An 11897-nucleotide genomic window follows, 5' to 3' on the forward strand; every position below is an offset into this window, starting at 1 on the left:
TGCTGGGGATTTTTTTTTCAGCTCTGGTGTTGAACTCATAATTCTCAAAGCATTAGAAACAGTTTTTGTGACTACACTTCATTCCTTGGACCACATGCCATTATCTTCACACACACACAAATCCATGCCCTCTGGAGCAGAGGTAGACCAGTTCCAAAGCAAATGTGCATTAGTGACTTCAGTGAACTGTTCCCTTTGACTGATAGATCTGCAACTTTGGCCTTTGACCTGAGCTGAATAGAAGTTAGCCCCAACTTCTAGGAAATGAAGTGAATAATGAGGCATCTTTAGATTTGTGTTGAGGAGTGCAGTAACTTCTCCTACCACCATTCTGGCCCAACAATAGTCTATCTTATGATCTTTTCATACCGTGACTGTACCAAACCCATCATGTGACATGCAGAAAGAGTGGTTAAGTTTGGAAACCAGGTAATCTGATCATAACATCCAAAAGAGATGGTAAGTGTTTAGAGGTCCTTTCAATGAAAATGCTGTGATGTTCTTGCTAAGTTGGGTTGCTTGACACCCTTAACTAAGCTAATGCATTTGTAACTGTGGAAAAGATAAACTCTAGTTCACCCAGAGCTGAACAGTTGAGAGATTATACAGCAAACCAGCAATGTGAATAGAAGTAAGAACTAGAGAAACAGAGATTTCAAAGCAGTTTTGTAGTGTAGACCTGTTATGGCTTCTGCCATTCACAGAAGTAGGACTTCACAAGAACAGATCCATATTCTGTATTTCACAAAGTTCATGGAGAAGTTTCAGCAGCAGCTTGATGCAGAGTATATTGAAAGACATTAAATGTAATGCACTTTCTCAGTAGCAAGCAGAAGAAAGCAACCAACTTGCTACTTCTCCCACTGGCAATGAATGCCAGTGTTCTCTGTGCTGACTTCTGAGTAGGGACAGATGGAAACAATTAGCCTTCTAAGAGACATAATGCTGAGTCAGAGAAATGGGCTATGAAACAGAACTAATAGCTAACAATCTTCTCTTACTGTAATGTTTTTGAACAGCAAGGTGAAGTTGACTGTTGGCCCTTGCCATGCCCAGAAGTGGACTGCGAATTCAGTGTCCTCCCCGAGAATGAGTGCTGCCCACGCTGTGTTGCTGACCCCTGCCAGGCAGACACCATTCGCAATGACATCACTAAAACCTGCCTGGATGAAACCAATGTCATTCGCTTCACTGGGTCTTCTTGGATTAAGCATGGCACAGAGTGCACACTCTGCCAGTGCAAGGTAAAGTGCTTAAAGATTAAGCTGTCTCTTACTCAGCTTGTTTCATGACAAATAAATATTAATGCATTGAGCCTGGTCAGTGGCTAGGTGATGTCAACACTTGTTTTAAAGCAGTGGAGATTACAGTATAAGTGTTCAGTTTTGGTATCTTCACTCTTGCATGTGCTGGAATGATGGTTTGACAGGCTAGCAGGTCAGATGTAGGACAACAGCCTGTGCTGCAGTGTTCTGTGAACAAGTTAAGGGGCTTGGCTTTCCATCATAAAACCTCGGTTCAAGTTTGATTGCAGTTCTTATGGTATAGATCCATGGTATCTTGGAAATACGTACATGTACAGTAACAAATAGGTATGTAAGGCTAGACTTCACCCGAGAAATGTGTTGTGTGTGATACTATAGAGTTATAACTGATTGATTTGTTCTTTGAGAGTAATAATTGCTTTGAGAATAATAGGACTAGTTACCTCATTGTGTGGCTTTTTTTTGCTTTAAAATTAAATGTGGAATCAACATGACATAGAGAACATTTTATAGTTTTTGTAGTCAAAGAAAAACATTGTCTGAGGATAAAAACATTATGGCTATAGGCTTATGTGAATTCTTATATCTCTTTTTAAAGATGTGAGAGAAAAGGAGGTTAAAATAGGTTTTTCCATTCAAAATAAGCCCTGTGAGGTGAATTGTACCTATACTGAAGAATGACAGAGTGCTCCCACAGTAGTCAAGCAGAAAGAGACAGGAGGACTCATCCATATATCTTTAATTTTTACTGAAATTCACAGTTGATTTTGGTCTTTATCCCGTGTCTTTCCCAAGGAAGAGACTTCCCAAACTCTAGAACTTGGTGCCATTAACTACTTGGAAAAGTGCACATAAAAATAAACTAACTTCAACATCTCTTCCTGGGAAAGTTGGGGAGTAACTGATTGTTGAGCACAAGCTGACAACCGACACCTTCTTCCACCACTTTTCTGACATAATACTGTGCGCAACAACAGTTGCTGTTGTCAAGGCATAGTTCTTTTACTATGGAAGAGTTACATGCCAAGTAACCACAAGCACTTGTCTTAATGTAAGAACAGGTCAGTGGTTAGGAGGAAACACTGATCCGACAGAGTGGCTAATGGTTTGAAAGCCAGACGCTGCTCAAAAGATGTTACAACGGGCTCATGTGCACAAACCATTTTTAGTGGGGTCCACAGCTGGCAGTATACACCAACTGCAATGCTAGGAGATACTTTTGGAGAAAATAAAAATAATAATAATAAAAAAAGGAGTAAGAGAAGCCATGAGGAATCACATTCCTGTGTCCAGCTAATTTGGGGTTGGGCGGTTTGCTGAGGTTTCTGTGCCTCATTTTTCCTATCTGTAAAACAAATTGTTTTGTGTGATTCTTCTCTAAACCACAGCTGAGATTCAGTGATGGGAAATGCTTTCTCATTGTTGTAACACTAATCAATGGCAATGCGGAAGCGATCAATTCTGCTGATGGCCAGCAGTGTGCTGCTTCCATCTGCCCTTTTCTCTTGAGGCTCAACAAAGACCAAATCTTAAGCACAAACTAATTTCTACTCAGTGTAAGCAGATATATAAAATCTATTGCTGCAGTATGAATGTATAGAAGACTTAAACAGATACTCTGCCAAACCCATAGATTTAAAGCAGCTCAGGTGAGAATCTGCTTGACAATGAAGATGTAGCACTTTGACCTTCAGCAAGCAAAATCTTATTCAATTCACTTTCCAGAGCAGTTTTCTTTTTGAAATAAACTATCTGTTCATATTGGCAGCATTTTTGTATTGTAGTTCTGCGTGCAAGCAGCCCGCTCCTGCAGATCAGGTTAATGCTATGCCCAATTTGTATAGTTCTCGCATTCACCCTGTGTCACCCCACTCTTTCCTTGCAAAGCACGACATGGAAGGTCAAAGCTCGAGGCTAAGCCTCTCTAACCAAGCTATAGCAAAATAGGTTTACATAAATCCTCTAAGAATTCAGAAAGCAGGCATCAGCTGAAGCTGACTTAGCCACAAAACCATGTCAAATCACAAGTAAAGAAGGTGAACAGTAAGATTGTCTAACCTTCTGTAACAGAAGGAGTGAAGGAAAATGTTTGAATGATTCAGACCTTGGTCTTCAATTAGTGCTGGCAGTTTAGTCAACTAAATGTATTTGGAGTAATCTAAAAATAATATAAATTTTATTTGCCTTATAAGAATCAGTCTGAAGAAAAGAAGTAGCCAAAATGTAGAAAATATTTTCTTCATAATTTAATCATGTCCAAAAGTAATCTGCTCCTTTAATTGCTAATATTTTCAGAAAAATGTCTCAACTATCAGGAAAAACTTTATGCATTAACATTTGCTGGTGCTGCACCTAGGATTAATTAACTTGAAGCATTCAATGCTAAATAAAACCCAGAGTCTCTTCTGTGTAATCTAAATAAAACTCCCAAGTGCCCTGTCTTGTTCAACAGCTTTGTGTATTTGGACAAATGCCCCATACCTTTATGACAGGAGTATTCCAGTGATCCTAGCTCCTTTCAGTCTGACTGTTGTAGCTATGGGATATAGACCACAGAAAAACAAGCAATTAGAAGAATCATCATAGCCGATACCCTTAGGCAACAGGACACAATGACAATTTCATGAATGCTATCAAAATTTGTACACATGTATTTTACAGATCTATGTCTTAAAATCTGATGTGAGTTTTTAAATGGTTGAGCTTGTTAAATTGACCAAGCTTATAAAAAAATGCTAATTGTTTCAATTCTCTTTGTTCTTCCTTCCTTTAGAACGGCCATGTCTGTTGCTCAGTGGATCCACAGTGCCTTCAGGAACTGTGACACCAACAACCATCTCTCACAAAGCAGTTTCTGGTTAAAGAATTTTCCTTCACAAAAAAAAAAAAAAAAAAAAAAAAAAAAAAAAAAAAGATCTTTAGACCAAAAATTGTATAAAATTTAAACTAAAATTGGATTGTTTTTGTCCATCTGAAGTGCAGAAATGTGATTCAGTTACCTGAATCAGAGTGAAATTTATGAGACTCAAGACAAGCTCAGATGTGTAAACCTTTGTATGAGGTCAGGCCCAAATGTTCCGGCTATTTGTCTGTCTGACATCATTATGCAGAATATTAGGTTAGTGTAAAGTGACACATTGTAATGCTGTACATAACGATGTCAAGATCCTAACACAGCTAGGAGCTCTTACAGGGTCTTCCAAAGCTTTGAGAGTCCAGCACTTGACCAGATGCAGAGATTTTTACTTAATCGTTATTGGTTCTGCACAAATGTGTTTGATTGCTCACTGCAGAATATAGCAGATGTAAAAGGATGAAGCCTTCAGGAATAAAGAACATAGCAGCTAAGATGTGATATGTACAGTATATGCGCTGAAAAAAAAAAAAAATACAAGCTATTGTAAAAACAAAACAAACAAACAAAAAAAAAACATACAAAAAAAAAAAAAAACACAAAAAACCCTAAAAACAAAAATCGTGATGCACAGGCATGGCTTCTTAATGTTTTCTGATGGGAAAAGTCATCAATATTTTCTTGTTTTACTGCACTTACTATTATTTCTTGATTGAGTTTGTTCAGTATAAGCTCGTTATTGTGCAAATTTAAATAAATATTTCTCTTACCTTAAGTTTCTGTTTGTGTCATTTTTCCTTTTCAGGGGTGTCATTTTTTCATGTGCGTTGTTATTCCTCCTCCTTTGTCGGCATGCCTGGGCAGCTGGGCAATGCATATAGAGAGGAGCTCCTCTCTAGTTCCTCTGTGTGTGGGAGTCTCTGCCCAGCACAACCTTATAACTTATCTTTGTTTGTAACTTCACACATGCGAGTCATTGCAATGGATTGAACAGAGTAATTCATGTGCCCTCCTGCCCCATGTGCCAGTGGGATGCTGCCACCCAGAGTGGGTACAGACCATTTGTCTGACCTGCATCTGTTCACATTTAAGGGGCTGTTCTCTAGATTCCCACTCTGCTCTGAGCTGGTTTGTCTCTCCATAAGCTCCACAGCTGTTTCAGTTGTTTGTGTAAACTACCATAATTCACAGGGATCACTCCAATACGCAAGCCCTATTTTCATTACTGTACTGTTGGGACGATAAATAAAAGAGGCTGCATGACCAAAGCTGTGTTACTCTGGGAGAGAAATAAAGAAAAAAGCAGTGTTTACAAATTAAGGGTTGAAAAGGCTGAATATATAAGGAATGCAAATATCTTGTAGGTATTCCCATCTGTCCTGGTGTGTATCAAATAATTCATGTTTCTGGAGCAGGGAATACAAGAGATGCCAGGCCACTGAGTGCAAATAATACAAAGAAAAACAAGAAACTAAAAACTTGAAAAAAAATGCAAAATTTGATTGATAGTCTACATTGGACCATTAAAGCTATGAAGATTTTTCAGACCAAATAAACCTTTTTCTTCACACTGTCCATAAATAACGGGTACTCAAGGGATTTACTGTTTTGTCCTATTCCTGGCAAGCTATAATCAATGCTTTTTGAGCACAATGTTAGCTCCTTGAAAAAGAGGCTGCTTTCTCTACAGTGTTTTCTTGCCTGCTAGTAATTGTTAAGAGGTCATGTTTTGCCCTCAGCCACAGAGGCACATCTCCAGTTGATTTCAGTGGCAGCTGCATGCCTATTTCTGAGAGGAGGTATAACAGAGGGTATAACTGTTTAGAAATTGCACTTCACTTTCATTAAAGAAAAGGTATAAGATAGGTATGGGAAATACATAAAAACAAGTTTTTTTTTTTTTTTTTTTTCCTTTTTTTTTTTTTTCTTTTAATATACAAAAACAAGTGAATATTTTTCAAGCACAAAATCCTGAGGCTCTGTCAGAGGCTGTAGATATGCAGGGCAGATATCCACAGCACAGCTGTAAGAATCCCCATTTTGGACCAGTGAATAGGTAAGTTGTATGTGAGGTGAGTGCTCCTGCCCTTGTTCTGCTTTAGTGCGTCCCCAGAAATCAAATTTAGACCTGTAGCAGCTATGAGAACTAGAAGAAAAAATCTCTCAAAATTTTTTCTCACTCCTTGGAAGGCACAGTAATCCTAGCTTTTATTCAAAACAAAAAGGTGTGTAGAGGGAAAACAAGAATCTCTTTCCTTTTGTTGCCTACTATGCCTTGAGTGTTGTAGGATCTTTCTGCTATTGCAGGTTCATGAAGCATGGTACAATACAAAAAGAAACAGGCTAAAAAGCCAAGAATTGAGACATAACATAATAGCTAAACCTTGAATCAAATCCTTGGAGAGACAGTCAGTGCCACATGTATGTGAAGAGCTGAAGTTATACTGCTGAACAAAGCTGGAATTCTCTTCTAAATAAAAAAAAATGGGAATGGGCTGAGTGAATATTATCTAATTTATCAATGTTCAAGGTTACTCATCAGTTGGGAGTTCTTCTAAAGGTCAACTAAGTCCAATGAGACATCTCAGTGACCTTCGTTTTCATTCACATTCAACCCCCCTTCCCCATCTCCCCCCTGTTCAGTCAAGCCACTAATTAGTGGTACATGTTTTTAATTTTTCTTGAAAAGTAAATTTAAGTATTATTAAAAATTGATGTCTAATTTCCAGGCCTAAATTGTCTGTCAGACAATGTAGTCCATAAAAAATAATAATTATTATATTTCTGTGTTTTTGAGCAAAGCAGGTACATTGTGCTCTCTTAGTGGCCTTTCATTATGGATGCACTGTTTGCACTACTAGAATTCAATAACTTCCATAAAGGAATTGTCACCTCTCTGCAGAGTAATTGCCCTAAGTTAATAGACCTACAGATATAAACGCTGAAATGTCTTCAGTTCCAATACTGAATTTAATGCTGTGGCAAAACAAGTTGACAAAAAGCAGCGATGCTGTAAACCGCTGAAAAGAAAGCTGGCTGTGGTGCTGCACATTTGCTGCACTCTTTACAAGGACATCTAAAAGTGGGTATTTACACAGAGAGTGCTGTAAAGCTGCCCTCATTCAGTGCCAGCATCGGCTTTCCACAGAGCACATTGGGTGTAGCAGATTCACCCTGGGCACCTCAGATAAGTACAAGGTTGTGAGCTGCAGAGCCCAGACGTCAGCTCCCACTGTGATAGAGCAGCAATAGCAGCTGGTTTCAAATGCTGGGCTCTTCAAATGCTGCAGATACATATGGGACAGCTCCTGCCCCAGCCCTCTCCGTGGGCATGGTGCTTCTCACCTTGAATGGGTCACTTCTGCCAACGCTCTGGTGATGTGCTCAGCCACAGGGCAGGATGTGCTGTCCAGACAGCACTCACAGGCTTCCCATAAAGCGCACAAGTCTCTGTGCATCACGGCTCATGCATCCTCCCCTAGTTTCTCAGCCAAAAATAGCAGTAGCTTTAAAGTAAGGCTCAGCTAGTTATTTTTTAATGCTGAAACTAACTTACAGGCAAATGCAGTTTAACTTGTCCCCAAACCAGTTAATAATTTAAGTTAAAAATCATCGGATAACTTTTGCCTACTGTTTAAGAAAATGTTTCAGAGGAATACGAATAGGAAGACCAGAGCAGCTCTGGCATCTCCTGAGTGCACAACCTGTGGTGAAGAGGCTCTGGAGCACTGGAGAGGTCCTGCAACAGCTGCTGCTTCTGCCCAAGCCAGAGCAGCAGCCAGCACCATGTTCTGTGTGCTCACGGGCCCTGCTAGCTCTTCAGTTGCTATTTTAATTTCTAATTAAAAATTTAAAACTTCTTGTTGTTTTGGCACTATGGCCAAGTCTCTGCCCTGGGAGGAAAGAAAAAGAGCACAGCTGGATTTCTGACTTAGAAGAAGAGTTTAAAGGAGGGCCTGAAAGGAAAAAGACCATGTTGCTTAATTCCTGTCCTGGTCATCAGCCCTGTGAAAGACCACTAGCATGGCTCTATTTCACTTTTTTTTTTTTTTTTTTTTCCCACTGGTGGAAAACAAAACAGTATGTACAGATATGTATGTGTATATATATATATATATAAATCAAATTTTAAAAGCAATTACACTTCTAGGTCTGCATTAACCAGTATTTTCTTATTGCCAGAGCTTACACAGTCTGTAAGATGCCAAACAGACATTGTTTAATGTAACAGGAGGTTTGCACCCTTTATTCTACCATTCTGTTCACGGAATACTTCTATAACATGAAACTTTAACTACTACAAACCATAATAATCTATTGATCACATAATGTTTCATCCATAAAAGAGCCAAACTCAATTACTATGCTTCATCTGTAAAATCTGTTTTCATCAGTAATCTCATTTTGCTATTTTAGACTTCAAATGTAACTCCCAGGATGTCATTTATGTATCAGCAGCATCACTTGGAACTGTAAAATAAAATTGTTTAAGGACTGAGTCATATTTGAAAACCAAAATAACTAGAACTACATCAGCACAGCTAGAACATCCATCTAAAAACCAGCAGAAATGAAATACTGACTCAAGTGCAATTTCATGGTAGGGAGGGAGTGCAATTTCATTTGGGGGAGTGAGGAACAAAACAGAAAAACAACCAGCAATCCCACCAATGCTAACTCGGTCCTCTCCCTGCTTTTAATGACCACCAATTTGAGCAAGAAGGAGGATAGGATACAGCTTTTTGCATGGCTACCTTATTTCTTATGAGAAGCTCTGCAGATGATGTTGCTTTTGAATATTTCATCTGGCTCAGTGTGCCATAGCCCTTTCCTGTTTATTTTTTTAGAAACATTAGTAAAAATTCAAAAAAATAAATTTTTTAGGACCATCACAACACCCACAGTTTTTTATTTAGTTAGTTATTTTTAATTTTTTTCCAGGGTTGGGACTGGCCCTGGAGTTGCACTGCAGTGGGTGCCTCCTGTCCCCAGGGTGGCTGCAGGCACTGGCCCCCAGGGCAGAGGAGCAGCTGGGGGAGCAGCACTCCAACCAAAAGTAGTGCAGGATCAGGATTGGGACCCCTCCAGGAGTGCCCTTATCACCCCAGCACATGCAGCCCAAGGAACAGGAAAGTTGAGGTCTGCCTTCTTCACACAATAGTTGTTATTGCCTGTTTTTTTGCCCTTTTTTTAAAAAAAAATATTTATCTTTCCCCAAGGAAGAATCAAGATACCAAGCTCTTTATTTGATTTCCAAGACAAAAATCCTTTGCTTGCCTCATCCCCACTATGGGCTCACATGTGTGCTCACAAACACACCTCAAAGTGTAGTCATTCCCCAGCATTGGTGTTTTGTGGCTATACAGGTAGGTAGAAATTACCTTGGACACCTGAGAGCAAAGCTTTTTCTCTACAGGATTTTTTTGGGGCTACACTTATGGATACAACTTCATGGTCTTGGACCAAGCATCCCCTCTCCCTCTGCTTAGCGTGGCTGGGCTGGTGACGAGTGGATATCAAAGCCCAGCTAATGGAGGCAGTGTGAAAATTTGGCCTTGCAGACATTGCCAGTGGCAATGTGAGTGGGTAATGTAGTTACTGCTTAAAAGATCCTTTTTTAATTAGCCTGTTTTGCCATTTTAAGTTTCCTCTGGGTAACAATTATTTTTGATGGTCCCCGATGCTCCTGTGAAAAACTCAGCAGGAGAGGAAGAAATAATTCAGTTTCTTCCCCTGGTAAACTTGAGAGGCTGCTCATCTGATGCTACCTTCAAAGGAAGGAGAGCTGTTACCCACAGAGCCTGTGATCCCACCCAAACCAGCACAACTCAGCAGAACCACAGGTCGAACCTGGACTCATCCCTAGTGCTCTCAGCAGCTCCTGCCCTCCAGCCCAGCACAGCTTGTCACTGCAAGTTAACTCTTTGCTATGGAGCTATGGAGTTTGCTTCCTCTGGCTGGAAACAGGGTGGAGAAAGGGCAACACACTGGGTTCTGTAACTACATTGCTTTGTGTTTTACTCAGAAAATTATATACAGCTTCTTCCTCTTCTTTGTGGGCACAAAGATGGGTACCTGGTAGATCATTTTCATTGCTGGCCTGTCTCAACACAGCACTGATGGCTCCCAGGACCAATCATTTTATTTTGTCATGTTTTAAAGCTTTCTTGCATTGAATTCATCAATTCTTGTGCTGGAGATCACTCACATTACTTTAGAGGTTTCAGACAGTATTAGCCATTCCTTTACAAAATTAAAACTATATATTCCCACTGTGCATTTTTATGTGTTTGTATGGAGCTGTGTGATTAATGTCACTGAATTGGGACATATTTGGAGTCAAATTCTTACTTTAGCCCCACTTTTGACAATTCAGACTCATCCGTATTTCCTATTGCTTTGGGACTTGAGCCAGACCGAGAAAGTTGTTGCTGAAATCCCAATTATCTTTTTTTTTTTTTTTTTTTCATTTTTTCCTCCTGAATGAGGATTATAGAAAATCAAGTTTCTTTCTTTTTTACTTTTCTAATGGAAGCAACTTCTAAAATCTGCAGCCCAGAAGGCCAATTTCATCCTTTCAGGTCTAAATCCCTCAATCACCTTACACCAAAATGTGAAATGCTTCATCAATTCCCAGCAAAGCTATAGATATTCAGACTTTTATACAGCCCATTTGAGTGATCTTTTTATTTCTTATATAGCAAGTTTACATCATTCATGCATCTTTCAAATGATTTTTTTTGTATGCTTTATGTATTTGAATTGCTTCCTATGGGTAATATCCACTTGAACATAAAGCTTCTCAGCTGTTGCATTTGGCTTTTTTGAGCTGTTAGAATTTATGGTTCATACATGAAATACATCCTCATGTGCACCTGGCCAGCAGAATCTGACCTTTCTTCCTACAGAGAGCTGAATTTGGCTCAGTGCACATAAAGGTGAAGCTGAACTTCTGTTTGATTTAGTATTCGAAATAATTTCTGTGTTTTATTGTGTTCTTGTGTTCCTGCATTTTTACATTAATCCAGTTTACAAGTATAAACTTGGTTTTCTGAGCAATCAATCAATACAAGGTCAACTACAGCCATTTCCTGCAGGGTGTGAATCAAAACTTAGACACAGGGACATTTATTGTAATGTAGAGAGGCATAGATTTCACTGTAACCAAAATGCTTTTCATGTACAAAAAGAAATATACAGAATAGCTTCAAGTGAATTAGGTAATAATTTTTTTTTTCTCCAGGTGTAGCGAGAGCAAAATCACAGGCAAACTTAGATGTGAATTTAAAGTATATTTGCTGAGTACTGGACCGCTCTAACCCAGAAAATACTGAGAAGGCACCAGCTGAATAGAGCAGACATGGATCATCTGTCAGGGAAAAGCTTCGGGAAGTTCTGGACTGAGAAACTTCTGCTGCTGAGCTTTAAACACATTGCATGACTGCTGAAGCACACCTGAACACAGGGCCAGCTGGTGACAGAGGAGCAGTTGAGGGATGCTGTCACACTCTCAGCTGTGATGAAAATAAATCCCAGGAAAGTCAGCAGAGCTTTTCCCTCCTCTTAGGACCCAGGTCCTGAAATATTTCTGCACATGCTAAATGAAATATTGTTATAAACCTTAGTTGTGTCCCCCGTCACACCCCCTTTTTTTTTGTCTTTTCCTTCCTTCCTTCCTTCCTTCCTTCCTTCCTTCCTTCCTTCCTTCCTTCCTTCCTTCCTTCCTTCCTTCCTTCCTTCCTTCCTTCCTTCCTTCCTTCCTTCCTTCCTTCCTTCCT

General features: G+C 39.5%; 1 protein-coding gene and 1 long non-coding RNA gene across 3 annotated transcripts in view; one reads left to right on the forward strand and one right to left on the reverse strand.

Moving 5' to 3' along the window:
* NELL2 (neural EGFL like 2) overlaps window positions 1–4894 on the forward strand; it is a 146521-nt gene extending 141627 nt beyond the window's left edge. The window contains exons 19-20 of the mRNA XM_084507019.1: window positions 1020–1244; window positions 4039–4894. Of these exons, the coding sequence (XP_084363145.1) occupies window positions 1020–1244; window positions 4039–4089 (276 nt within the window). The 3' untranslated portion in view covers window positions 4090–4894. The remainder of the gene's footprint in view (window positions 1–1019; window positions 1245–4038) is intronic.
* LOC311430446 overlaps window positions 1–5041 on the reverse strand; it is a 28268-nt gene extending 23227 nt beyond the window's left edge. For both annotated transcript variants that reach the window (XR_014688793.1, XR_014688794.1), the window contains exons 1-2: window positions 4890–5041; window positions 3747–3801 (exon numbers count right to left, since the gene is read on the reverse strand). This is a non-coding gene — a long non-coding RNA (uncharacterized lncRNA). The remainder of the gene's footprint in view (window positions 1–3746; window positions 3802–4889) is intronic.
* Between the last annotated feature and the right edge of the window lie 6856 nt (window positions 5042–11897).

The sequence above is a fragment of the Aythya ferina genome, assembly GCF_964211825.1.
Source record: "Aythya ferina genome assembly, chromosome: 1".
NCBI lineage: Eukaryota > Metazoa > Chordata > Aves > Anseriformes > Anatidae > Aythya > Aythya ferina.